The sequence below is a fragment of the Molossus molossus genome, unplaced genomic scaffold (genome assembly GCF_014108415.1).
Source record: "Molossus molossus isolate mMolMol1 unplaced genomic scaffold, mMolMol1.p scaffold_m16_p_15, whole genome shotgun sequence".
NCBI classification, from domain to species: Eukaryota; Metazoa; Chordata; class Mammalia; order Chiroptera; family Molossidae; genus Molossus; species Molossus molossus.
Window position 1 is genome coordinate 28,350,949 of NW_023425350.1, and position 13,856 is coordinate 28,364,804.

Below are 13,856 nucleotides of genomic sequence, written 5' to 3' on the forward strand. Positions count from 1 at the left end.
AAAAGTGGAAATAACCTAAATATCCAACTGTCGAACAGATAAACAAAATGTGGTATATCCATAATGAAATATTATTCAACCATAAGAAGGAATGAAGTAATGACACATAGTACAATATGGATGAACCTCGGAATCATTACACTGAGAGAAGCCAGTTACAAAAGATCACATATTATGTGATTATATTTATATGAAATGCCCAAGATTAGTGGTTGCCCAAGGCTGGGAGATAGGGTGGGGAAGGGGAGTGACTGCTAATGGGGTATAGAGTTTCCTCTTAGGGTTATAAAACTGTTTTAAAACTGATTTGTGGCAATGGTAGCAACAACCCTAAAGATAGTAAAAAAAAACACTGAACTGTACACTTTAAATAGGTGAATTGTATGGTATGTGAACTATATCACAATAAAGCTGTTATTTTAAAAAACATAACTACAAAAGACACATTAGGATACTAGGGGAAAATTAAATAGAGACTATGTATTAGATATCAGTATTGTTATCAATGTTAAATTGGGTGTGACGACTGTATTATATCCTTATTCTTAGGAGATACTGGCTAAAGTATTTATGGCTGAATCATCTTAATTCTATAGTTTAATCTTAAATAACTCAGCAAAAACCAAATGTGTATGTGTACATACATCATTGTGTGCCTGTGAGAAAGCAAGAAAAAGCAAAGGTGGCAATATATTGATAATTGGTGATCTAAGGATGTACAGGTGTATTCTGTACTATTCTTACAGTGTTTCTGTCATCAGAAAATTTTCAAAATAAAAACTCAGGGGAAATACCAAAGAAGAATAAAGTTACAGACAAATAACAGCTTCCTACCTATAAGAATACTATTGTTTACAAACAGAATATTTTATCCTCAGTAAGAAATCACTATCCTTTGCTATGGCAAGATACAGACCATCACTTCCATATATAATAAAATTCCACCTTTTTTCAGCATTAATGTAGGGTATGTCTACCAACTGTGACAGCACAGGAAATTAATGTCTACATGAACTGTGTGTTACAAGCACATTTCACTAAGACGCAAGCAGGTTTCCTATAAGGAAGCATATGGTAATCATCAAGATACCATTAGCCCCTTTTACTTGACTTTGAGGAACCATTTTGTAAAGATTATCTGGTGCCAAACTAAGAAGAACGAAATTAGACTCAGGTTTAAGATGCCTCTGGTGTTCTGAAATTATTTTGAAAGATCATTTTAAAAAACTTCAAACTTGAACATTTTTCATTCATGTATTTATTCCACAATCAAAATAAATCATAACTTAAAAACTGCAACATTTTTAAAAGGTAAAGGAGACTTTTGTCACAGCTTCATCCATAAAACAGACATCGGTCTAAAATGCAACACTAAGCACGTGTTCTGTTCCCGTAGTAGAATAAATACATAATAATTACACATAAAATTTCACTAAAGATCTGAGATGAGGCAAATAACCCTTTGAAACAAACTGTCCAGTGAAAAGAGGTATGCTGCAAATAATTTCTATTAACATTTTATGGCAAGATGGAAAAATCCCCACGGTAACTACTAACTCAAACCTCCCATTTCATGCACCTGGCCTTGGCTTTGGTCTTCCTTCCTCAGACATATCAAAATCCAGAAAGGCTTCTGTACCCCATGCTTAAAAAGGCCACCTCGAGTCCCCATGGACCTCAGCACATGCTGCGGTGAACAAGCCTGTGTGCAGCCTTCATCCAGAACCTGCAGGAAAACCAACAGCCCAAACTCGAAGAGCAGTGGCATTTCTTTAAACAACAGTTTTAACTGTCAATGAGCTCTGACAAGCCATGTGCATTTCATCAACAAACCAAAATATTGTCTTACTATCTTCTCATTTTTTTCTTACAAAATGTTAAGTAGGCCATTCACGAAACAAAAATTCAAAGGGTTTATGCCAAAAAGCAAACCAGTCCTTTACAGTCGAACTCATTTGCTTCGGGGCCGTGAAGCCATGTAGAGGGCGACCAGGCAGTAGATGGTCCCTCCCACCGTCAGGGCCATGGTGGTCCGGTAGAGCATCTGGTCAGGCAGGCCTCGTTTCAGGTGGACGGGCACGCCATCAGATTTCTGGGAAGAAAGAATTATCAAGGACATGGGTGATTATAATTTAGGCTAATAAAGAACAACTGTCTCTATAACTAATTCATCAACCCATGACAACGGAAAAAGCCCTAATTCATTACAATGCTAATTTAAATACTAGTGTACTTTCTTATAAATGTTACTAAAGCTTGTAAGTCCAAAGTTATTCTCCAAAAGGCAGCTTCAGGAACATGCATGCAAAAAAATTCCAAACTTCTAAGGAATGCATCATATTTATCATAGGAAAGAAGCACTGGTGAAATTTTTTTAAACATAAAGGTATCCAGCAGCTAACCAAAGAAATACAGGCACAAGAAAGACTCTACATTTAGTTTGACTTCCTACACTAGAAAAGTCTGAGCACACCAGGTCAGTTAATAGGCTCAAATCCACTTTTGCATTCAGCCACCTTCTTTCCAAACAGGTGTTAAACTCCTTTTTAATGAGACTCCATAAAATATTTAATCCATTATTTTGCTCAGTCTCAAAATCTCTCCCCACTGCAACTCAAGACCCCAAAATGCTTGATCAAGACTTACTTATCAGCCCAGCAGGTATAGCTCAGTGGTTGAGCATCGACCCATGCACCAAGAGGTTGCCGGTTTGATTCCCGGTCAGGGCACATGCCCAGGTTGTGGGCCAAATCCCCTTTGGGGGGCATGCAGGAGGCAGCCAATCAATGTTCTCTCTCATTGATGTTTCTATCTCTCTCTATCTAAAATTAATAAAGGGGGAAAAATTTTTTTAAAAAAAAGACTTATCAGATAAAAAGGGATCATACTGATCAAAAGTCCCCAAGCCAGTCCTGAATCTGGACATATTTTTTAGGAGGGAGAAGCTATCTTCCAGCAACAGGCACTACCACTCCCATGGAACTTGAGACATAGTTGGGTCACTCAATTATCTGTATATAGATTAATGTTAACATAATTTTTAAATCCAATGCTGGCTTCTCTCTGTTGATCAGTAAACCCAAAAGAGCCTCCTCCACTTCTAGCAATAGCTCAGTGAATTTTAATATCAAGGAGGCAAAAAACAATTACAAAAAACTCGATGCCAAAAGTCACTGCATGTGTCACAAAGCCAACTATATACTGAATTATTCATAATGCTATTATACATTAAACATGCTACTGCTTCCTCCATTCAATATATGCAATTTGAAAACCAGCATACCCTGAAATACTGATGAGGACATTAATCACTCTCTCTCTTTCATCAGTTTCTACCTACATAGAGTTCAATTTATGGCTCACACTAAAAGCAAAAGAATTCTACTTAAGGAAAAAGAGAGAAGGTGGGTAGCAAACTAGATTAAGACTTGGTTTCATGGAGTGTTTTTACACCTATTTATTTCACAGGTTTCTCTGTTCTAGAGTGTCTGCTCACCTGGAAAAACTTCTGCAGCTCTGGAACTTTGTTTTTCCCAGCATAATCATATGCAGTATAATCGGAAGTCAGTTTAGTTGGTGTGGCAAATATGATAGGTGGTGCTTCTGTGGAAACCACAGGCTTTAATCCCTGCAGGAAAAAGGGAAAAGGCCAGCTAAAAGCATGCCTGGGTACATGAACAAGCCTTCCAAGGATCAGGCTGTCTGGAACAGTGGAGGCAGCCATTCAACCACATGAGAGGGAAGGACAGTCTCTCCACCTCTGCATTGCAAGGCCTTTAATTTGTTTAAGTTTAAGGTCCTTAAACTTTCAACAAAACAGCCGAGTCACTTTCCCAGAGCAACGCTGTGGAGAAGTCCCTGCCCTTAAGAAGGGAGAGGAACGAGGGGCACAGGGAGGGAGGAGCAAACAACCAAGGTCCAATCTGAGTTTCTAGAAATACCTATTGTGTCTATCTCAAACCAGTAAAACGTTTATAATCTGTATGAACTTTGGTTTGATTTCAAGAGAGAACTGGCTGTCCCTTTTCTTCTCTTGGTGAGCTGATGTACTAACGTGGAATCTCTAACCCCAGAGAGGACCTCAGATTCTTTTCAGACACACAGTAAAATACCTCAGTCTGGAAGAGCCTGCAACTGTAGAAGACTTGTCTTCCAGAATCAGAAAACAAACACAAAACAAAAAAATTAGAGTAACTAAATTTTCCAGCATTAATAAACCCATTACTTTATAAAAATAAAAAGGAAACCTTAGTGTTCTCATCTGTGACATGTTGGATGCAATAGTATCTACCATGAAAGAACTGCATGAGATAATAAATATGTATCTAAAGTAGCATCTGGCACATGCAGGTATCCGATACATATAAAGTGAATGAGATTTGGGGGTTAACATAGGTTTTACTATTTGTAGCTCCCTCAGCCACATGGATAAAGGAAGGATGGACACACAGGCTTAAAAATCCTAAGGGGGAAGAAAAATGAAGTACTGATACATGCTACAACACGGGTGAACCGTGAAAGCACTATGCCGAGTAAAAGAAGCCAGTCACAAAAGACCACATTATAATCCTATTCATATGACAGTCCAAAATAGGGAAGTCTACAGAGACAGAAATTAGATTAGTGGTTGCTCAGGGCTGGGAGGGAGTGAAGAATAGGGGGATCAGAGATGAAGGGTACAGGGTTCTTTTTGAGGTGATGAAAATGATCTAAAATTAATATGGTGATGGTTACACATTATCTGTGAATACAATAAAACATATTTAAGTAAGTGTATGGTATGTGAATTATATCTCAATAAAGCTGTTATTTAAAAAAAAAAAAGAAACCCAGCCCTGGCCAGTTTGGCTCAGCAGTTAGAGCGCTGGCCTGCGGTCCAGAGAGACCCAGGTTCGGTTCCCGCTAGGGGCACGTACCTCGGTTGCCGTTTGTCCCCGACCCTGGTTGGGTCGTGCGAGTGGCAGCCACTTGACGTGTCCCTTTCACATCAACGTTTCTCTCTCTCTCTCTCTCTCTCTCTCTCTCTCTCTCTCTCTCTTCCTCTCTGTCCCTCCCACTCTATCTGAACAAAAAGATGGAAAAATGTCCTCAGGTGAGGATTTAAAAAAAAAAAAAGGAAACCAAGGTCCCTAGCACATCTCCCTCCAACAGTCACAGATACAGACCTCCCAAGAAAAGTTCCAATGTCCTTTTTCACCCAGAACCACCCCTACTCCTGCAAACCCTTCTTTAGCACTGGTGGACTACAGTTCAGAGGAGGCCTGTGGTCCCCCTCACAAAAAAACAGGAAAAGCAAAACAACTTTAGATAGGCAGAGAGATAGAGGGAGGGAGGGAAGAAGGCAGCTAAGGGAAAATCTGGCTTTCCACCTGAAGAAGTAAATCTACAATGGCAGATGTATAGATGGTTCTCCAAAATACCCTGCAGATTCAAATTAGAAATTTAGAGCTCCAAATTAAAATCACATCTTTTTATATTAAATTCTAACTAGGAAAAATAAAGCTTTGAAGTTATAAAGTTCAAGCCCAGCCACTTCCATTTTACAGATGAAAATGTAAATCTTTTGCCCAAATTAATAAATACAGTTGTCAGACCCCTAGTTCCTGATCCCTTCAAAGAAATCTAAATGTATCTATAATTAACAAAACCTATCCTAAAAATCAAATATTGAAAACCTCAATGTTATTCCCACCAGGCAGGCATTAGGATCAACAGGGCAACAAAATGGTATTAAAATAAACTTGGCTTCTATTTCTTCCTACATAGTGCGTAAATGGGACTGAATCATTTACCCATTCACATTATTACTGAGTATTTACTATGTACTGAAAATAAGCAATGAATAAGACAGATGCAATCTCTGCTGTTATGGAAATTAATGTTATGGAATAATGGCAGCTAATATCTGAGCCCTTGTCATGTGCCCAGCATCAAATTAATTTAAGCATTTCATACACATAATCACATTTAATCCTGACAGCAACCCCACTGTGATGTTACTATTTCTTTTCTACAGAGGATAAAACTGCACCAGAGAGGGTAACTTGCCTGAGATCACACAGTAAGAGACAGAGCTAAGTGTCAAAACTCAAGCCTCTCTAAAGTCCAGAGGGAGTATTTCAGTACCTGCCCTGGTCACTGCCCCTCAACTACTGCTTAAAAACAATAATCCATTTAAAGAGAAAGTTTGGTCAATAAGCTGTTAACCTACATTTGGTATATAACATACTCAAACACAGACGCAGGAGTGTGAATGGAAGAGGGATCCTAACTACTGAGATAACAAGGCTTACAAGGGTCTCTCCATGAAATGGAGAATTTTACACACTCTTATTCTGTAAGCAATCTGTATTTTCTCCTAATGATCATTTCCCCTTGAATGCAATCATTTAAGAACTCTTGCCCTGGCTGGTTTGGCTCAGCGGTTAGAGCGTCGGCCTGCGGTCCTGAGAGACCCGGGTTCGGTTCCCGCTAAGGGCGCGTACCTCGGTTGCAGTTTGTCCCCGGCCCTGGTCGGTTGTGCGGGTGGCAGCCACTCGATGTGTTCCTTTCACATCGATGTTTCTCTCTCTCTCTCTGTTCCTCTCTCTCTCTCCCACTCTACCTGAACAAAAAAATGGAAAAATGTCCTCGGGTGAGGATAAAAAAAAAAAAAAAAAAAAAAAAAGAACTCTTGCTACCAAGCACCTCCAAAAACGGTTTGAAATTAAATTCATGTTTTGACAGAACTAATGTGAAAACATTTTTAGACAGCATTATACCTAATTGCTTTGTGTTTGTTCACCCACCAAGTGATTCAAAGCTAAAGAAAGTTTTTGAACAATATCATTTGAAAACAGTAGTATCAACCATCTTAACAGTTTTAAATAATTTCATATTTCCATTTATAATACTATGTAAGTTTAGAATAAAGAATTTTAAAGTTATCTATCATCTTACCACATTATTAAAAATTATATATTCTCCAATCTTTTTTCATAGGCATATTTTAATATCATTATAATCTTAATGTGAAATACTAGATTCTACTTTTTTTCAGTTATAATAAGCACTTTTTTCCAGGTTCTTATACAATCTTCATAACCAAATTTACCCTTCACATCAACTCCATAAATGTATTATCAGCCCATGTTACAGATGATTAAAAGAAAGCTCAGAGATTCTATATGGAAGATGGGATTCAAATCCACACATTTTATTATACCATACTATCAATAATTCAGCTATCTTGGCCCTACAAGTAAAAGGAATGAATATGAGAAGGTACTTCACCTACCCATCAATTTAAGAGCGTCAACGTCTCCAATGTTCTAAAGCAGCTCGATAGTACTAACACTAGGGTTTTCAAGAGTGGACTTGACCAGGAAGCTGTATTTCCAAGAAGGGACCTACAGCAAAATCCCTTCACCTATACTCTTCCAGACTGTGGTTGCCCCAACCCAGCAAAATTATGAGGCTCAAATATGCCTCTGCCCATCTCAATATATAACACCACCATTCTTCCAGGTACTCATGCCAAAAATCTTGGAATCACTCTTAATACTTTTCACACATCTGCAAATCCTTTTGGTTCTACCTTCAAAATATATTCAGAATCTGACCACTTCTCACCCATCTCCAATAATCCATTCTGGTCCAAACCCCCGATTTCTACCAGTCATCCTGCGTCTACCTTTGCTGCCCTATAGTCTACCCTAAATGCAGCAACCAGGGATTGTGTTAAAACATAAGATGTCACTATTCAGCTCAAATCCTCCCAAAGGCCTCCCATCTCACTAAGCAAAACTCTTACAATGGCTTTCAGGGCCCTATGAGATGCATCCCTCAATACCCCTAAGTTTACTTTATCCCCTTTCTCTGCCCCAGCCCACTGGAGTAGCCCCTTAAACCTCCCAAGCACTAGGCATGTTCCCTCTGCTTAGCATGCTCTTCAGTAACCACATGGCTTGTACCCTCACCTTCAAGTCTTTGCCCATATGTCACCTTCTCAGTGAGAACTTACCTTAATGACCCTTTTTAAAACTACATGTCTTCCCCCTTAGTCTGCTAACAATCTATCCTCCTTTTCTGCTTTATTTTTTTCCACAGCACTCATCACAATCAACATACTATATTTGACTTTGTTTACTGTGCCTCCCCCTCTACTGCAATGGAAGTCCCATGAGGGCAGGATTTTGACATGTTTTGTTCACTGCTCTTATTTCCCAAGACTTAGAAAAGCAACCAGCAAAGAGAGTGCATTCAGTAACTATTTGAAGAATGCATAAAGAAGCTAAGAAAGTCGATAGCTTCATCACAATGTAGACCTGAATATTTCAGAACCAAAGTCATGTAAATCAGCGCTTGATGCCTGACCTCCCGCAGCAGTGAGAAAACAACTGAAAGCTGTTCTTAAAAGAAGTGGTCTATAGACCAAAGAGAAAACTCAGGCCCTGGCTGGTTTGGCTCAGCGGTTAGAGCATCTGCCTGCGGTCCCGAGAGACCCGGGTTCAGTTCCCACTGGGGGCATGTGCCTCGGTTGCGGTTTGTCCCCGGCCCTGGTTGGTCGGTTGGTCGTGCGGGTGGCAGCCACCCGATGTGTCCCTTCCACATCGATGTTTCGCGCGCGCTCGTTCTCTCTCTCTCTCTCTCTTTCTCCCACTCTACCTGAACAAAAAAATATCCTCGGGTGAGGATAAAAATTTAAAAAATTTTTAAAAAAGAGAAAACTCAGGTTTTATTTATTAATATCAATTGACTCTCTTGGCTCTTTACACAATCACTACTTCTATGATTGCTTAAAAGCCATTCAACCGTAACCAAGTTTAGTAGTTTTCTTCCTAGTCTATTTTAGTTGCTCCAAATTTTTTTAAAGAAAAGTAAACATGATTTTTTTCCTATCAAAGTTGACTGGCCCGGCCCTGGCCGGTTTGGCTCAGCGGTTAGAGTGATGGCCTGCGGTCTGGAGAGACCCAGGTTCGGTTCCCGCTAAGGGCACGTGCCTCGGTTGCAGTTTGTTCCTGGCCCTGATTGGGTCGTGTGGGTGGCGACCACTCAATGTGTCCCTTTCATATCGATGTTTCTCTCTCTCCCTCTCCCTCCCACTCTATCTGAACAAAATATCAAAAAATGTCCTCGAGTGAGGATAAAAAAAAAAAAAAAAAAAAGTTGACTGGCCCAAAGTTTACCTTTCCTTCTTTTAGGTCTGGGGAGGAGGAAGAAAGGTGGAGAGAAATAGAGTTAGTCAGCCCTGACCGATTTGGCTCAGCAGTTAGAGCGTGGTCTTGCAGGTCAAAGGGTCACGGGTTCAATTCCCAGTCAAGGGCACATACCTGGGTTGCAGGTTTGATACTCAGCCAGGTCAGGGTTATGCAGGAGGCAATCAATCGATGTGTCTCTCTCACATCAAAGTATGTTTGTCCCTCTCTCTCAAAAAAAAAACAAAAAAAAAAACCTCAATGGAAAATATCCTCTGCTGAGGACTAACAAAAAAATTTATTAAATTTTAAATGACAGAAGACTATGAACTCTTTCACTGTAATTTATGACTAGAAACAAGTTTCAATCTATAATGACTCAAGTCCTTCATTTCTAACTTCAAACCAGATATCACTACCTCCACTTCCTTGACACCGCACACTCCACTTGTCCAAAATTCACCCAGTTTCTCACAAATCTACCTAAGAGCTCCCTGTTTCTGTAGAAAGCATTGCCATCCTCCCAATCACCTTGGATTCCTCATCATTCGCTAAGTCCTTATCTCCCAGACCTTTGACTCCTTCTCCATTACAACTCAGAAGACCTTGAACTATTTTATGGGTCTAATAGGCATCCCTGGCACTGGTCTCTCCCAGTCAGGTTGTTTCCAAAGCATAGCTCTAGTTATACTTGCTTCTCCACAAACCTTTCATAAAACTAAGGGTAAGAAGCATGTCCTTGTTTCAATCTCTGGCAAGATTCTACCACAACTCTCTGCATTCAATTGCTTTGTAAATTCCTACTTATTTCTCATAAAATTAAGTCCTACCACCCTATCCCCTTCATGATCTACCTCCATCCACCACAGCCAAACTTACTCAATGATTCCCTAGCTGCCCCTCCCCTCCATCACTCTCAGTTCCCTTTACCTAGAATATCATTCTGCCAGCTTAAACAGAAGAGGATTGCTAAATCATATGGTAGAATTAAGTTTAACTTTTTAACAAATTGCCAAACTGTTTTTGCAAAGTGGCTACACCATTTTACATTCCCACCAGTAACATGCCAGGGTTCCGGTTTCTCCACATTCTCACCAATACTGTTGCTTTCCTCCTGATGTTAGCAGGTGTAAACTGGAATTTACCTCACTGTGGTTTTGATTTGTATTTCCCTAATGACTAATGATGTTGATCATCTTTTCACATATTTATTGGCCTCAATTTAATGGCACCACATGTGAAGATAAGAAAAATGCTTTTCAACCAACCACTGGAAAATTCCTTCCCCACAATTACTTGCCATCAAGTTGATATATAAATCTCCACAAACCCTGTCGTTAGAGAACTAGCTTTTCCATATCAGGTTATTCAATGCATGTTCAGTTATTCAATGCACTTTACATAATACTGAAAGTTACAAACATCTACGTTTTCCAGTGTGTTAATGTTTCCAAGAAAGGAAAAACTGGAGTAGTCCTAATTACTGAAGTCAGAACACCTGGTTTGAGGGATGCCTGTCAAAATCACTCTGAAATCTACAATTCATACAAAGCTTACATGTTATCACTTCTTTCAGCATAACTTAAGAAATCCGGGCTGAACTAAGTTCAGCCCTGGCCGGTTTGGCTCAGCAGTTAGAGCATTGGCCGGGGGACCAGAGAGTCCCAGGTTCGGTGCATGTATCTCTGTTGCAGTTTGTCCCTGGCCTCGGGTGGTTGTGTGGGTGGCAACCACTGCATGTGTCTCTCTCACGTCGATGTTTCTCTCTCTCTCTTCCTCCCGCTCTATCTGAAGATAAATGCAAAAATGTCCTCTGGTGAGGATTTAAAAAAAAAAAACAAAAAGAAAAGAAATCCACAAGTAACTAAGAAGTTCAAACTCTCAAGAGAAACGCAATTAAAGAGGTGCTAGAAACCTGAAAGCCCGAGCTGCACCAAATGCATCTCAGGGTAATCTCTGCTCTGAGTGCCAATTCAATGTCAATATATGTTTGTTTTAGTCTAAACCTTCACTTTTTCCTTCATAGGTAAAACCTAGGTTATGCTCAAACTCTACCAAAAGAACATGTACAACCACCAACAAAACAGATCCACTGTGACAACAAAACCTACACAGCAATAAAAGGAACTGAGTACTAATACACATAATCAATGAACTTCAAAAATAGAAAAAGCCTGAAACAAAAGAGTGCTGTGTAGTTCCTTATATGAAATTCAGAAATAGGCAAAATTATCTATAGTGATAAAAGTCAAAAAATAGGGAGGTGGACAGAGAGTGGTAGGGTAAGAGTAACAGTGAACCTTCTTAGGGGTGATGTATTAGAACTCATCAAACTGTAACATCTAAGATGCATACAATGAAAAATATTCTTTCTCTATAGTATAAGCAGATATGATAGAAATGGCTGTTTTTCTATAATCTGTCAAAAAAATCACTGTGAACAATTCCCTCTTTAGGCCTTGTTACCAATTTCATTTGACCACACTGGTTTCCGCTCTAATCCTGGATTATTCCTTCGATAAAATTACTTCTCCACCCTACCTTCATGTTTCTGTAGTCTAATTATATTCCCACCTTTCTTCCCTATATCCTCCTTGGGCAACCCCCCCCCAACCCAGCTACTCCTACCACCCAGGTTTAATAGATACCCTGATCTATTAAATTCCATATTCACAAATCCAGTTGTTACCAGGCATATCACAAGCTCAACATTTATAAACCTAGACCCTTCCCCATCAAGACTTGCCCTTCTTCTTGCCCTCCCTATCCTAATTAATAGCACATCTAATCTTAGATTGAAATCATTCTCAAACTACCCCCCTGCCTTGGGCAAGTTGCAGTGTACCACAGAAAAAGCAGGATGTTAACAATGGAGCGTCCTTTACACCCTAAGTGGGCCCCTTACTATTGCAGTCCAGTTTTCCAACTGAATATTTGATCAACCCTTCCCCACCACTCTATGAAGAGGAGAGATGAATATGATGGCAGCTCAAACTCAGCTTTTGGAGAAGACCTACCACTTACTCAGTACCAACCACCTGCAAAAGACTCCTACTCGCTTGACACACACCTCATGTAATCTGTACTAGTTGCTCACAATAAAGTAACTTGGTTAGTCATAAAATAAAGCAGCAAAGCCAGGATTTGAACACAAAATAAGAATAAGGGACCCTAAAGTCCCTCATCTTCTACAACATAAGCTGGAGACTGAAACTCCAATTGGCAAAAACCTAATGAAATTAGACCACTCAAATAACATGCATCTGAACCATTTTACAGATGGAGCTCGTTGCATGTAACTACCGACTCACCCACACATTTCAAGGAGCTCGTTAGGTCTCCCAATTCTGATCATACAACCTCTCCTGGCCCTATAGATGCTCGCAGGGCCGTCATTCCAACTCTCCAATCTCGTGCTTGGATGAGGCTGCCTTTTGGGCTGCGGCAGGGGTCACCAATGCGGCACTGAGGACACCGAAAGCAGACCTCCGTTTAAAGGACGAGGCTGAACTTCGAACTCGGTAGGGTCACATTCTGGGTCCCGCCGACCCCACGGGGCACCCCTCGAGCCACAGCAACGAGTCCGGGGGTCACCTTGACCCCTGCTGAGTGCCAGGCCCAACTTCCGGCCAGGCCAGCTCCACCGGGGAAGTATCTGCACAAACAGGTCGCCGCAAGTAGGTGAGGAGGGCCCGGGGAGGTACAGGGCGAACTAAACCAAACCGTGGACAGAAGCCTCGCCCGGCTCCGGCGCCGCGACTGCCCAGAGCCGAGGCTCAGGCCGCCACTCCTCCTGTCCGAGCAGTGCTACCCGTACCTGCGGACTATAGGCATGGGAAGCCCATGCTCCCACCAATTTCTGCGTGAAGCCACTAAACTTGTAGTACATGACGCTCAGTGTCCGGTTACTCGCAGCCGCTACCTGCGCGACCGCCCTAAGGAAGGACCCTGGCCACCTGACGTTCGCCCCAAGACTCAGCCCAAGGACCCTGCGTCAAGAGATGGGGCTGTCCAGAGTTTGCCTAATTTAAAATGTGCCTTTTTAAGCCACATAAAGGGAGAAGCTGGGTTGTCAGCGTCAAGAGAGGCAAAATCATCTCTAGAAGAGCGTGGAAAGCCGCTTTGGCGGGGTATAGAAAATACGAGTTTCCTTCTTTACCCAAATTTGGATTTGGGCAATACTAAGATGCCCTATGAAGTGCGCAAGCGCCCCGTGGACCAGGCCAGAGGCTGAGGGACCTGACCTGGTGAGTAAAGCGAACTCTGGGCGGGGCCTAGGGCTGGAGGGGAGGGTCTATGGCTGAGGGGCGGGGCCTGGGCCAGAGGAACTACTGTTTTTTTAAAACTTACCTTTATTGTTGAATGTATTGCAGATGTCCCTCTTTTTTCTCCCATTGACCCCCCCCACTCCCCACTTCCACCACCCTCCTGTCTTCCCCACACTATTGTCTGTGTCCATTGCATATATGCATAGAAGTTCTTTGGTTTATCTCTTCCCACCCCTTCTTCCCCTTCCCTTTTGAGGTTCCTCAGTCTAACAAGCAATTTGTACTTTTTAATACCTTCACCTTTTTCATCCCCCCAACTGCCATCCCATCTGACAACCAACAAAGAAGTTATCTGTATCTATGAGTCTGTTTCTGTTCTGCTTGCCCATTTTGTTTGTAGATTCAATTGGGT

General features: G+C 41.2%; 1 protein-coding gene across 1 annotated transcript; it reads right to left on the reverse strand.

The window, feature by feature from the left end:
* Positions 1–1,894: 1,894 nt before the first annotated feature.
* On the reverse strand, positions 1,895–13,138 carry LOC118630759 (cytochrome c oxidase subunit 7A-related protein, mitochondrial). The gene is made up of 3 exons (XM_036262842.1): positions 12,994–13,138; positions 3,497–3,628; positions 1,895–2,092 (listed from the first exon to the last, which is right to left on the reverse strand). Exons 1-3 carry the CDS (start codon positions 13,063–13,065, stop codon positions 1,952–1,954), a joined length of 345 nt encoding a protein of 114 aa, XP_036118735.1. The 5' UTR covers positions 13,066–13,138; the 3' UTR covers positions 1,895–1,951.
* Between the last annotated feature and the right edge of the window lie 718 nt (positions 13,139–13,856).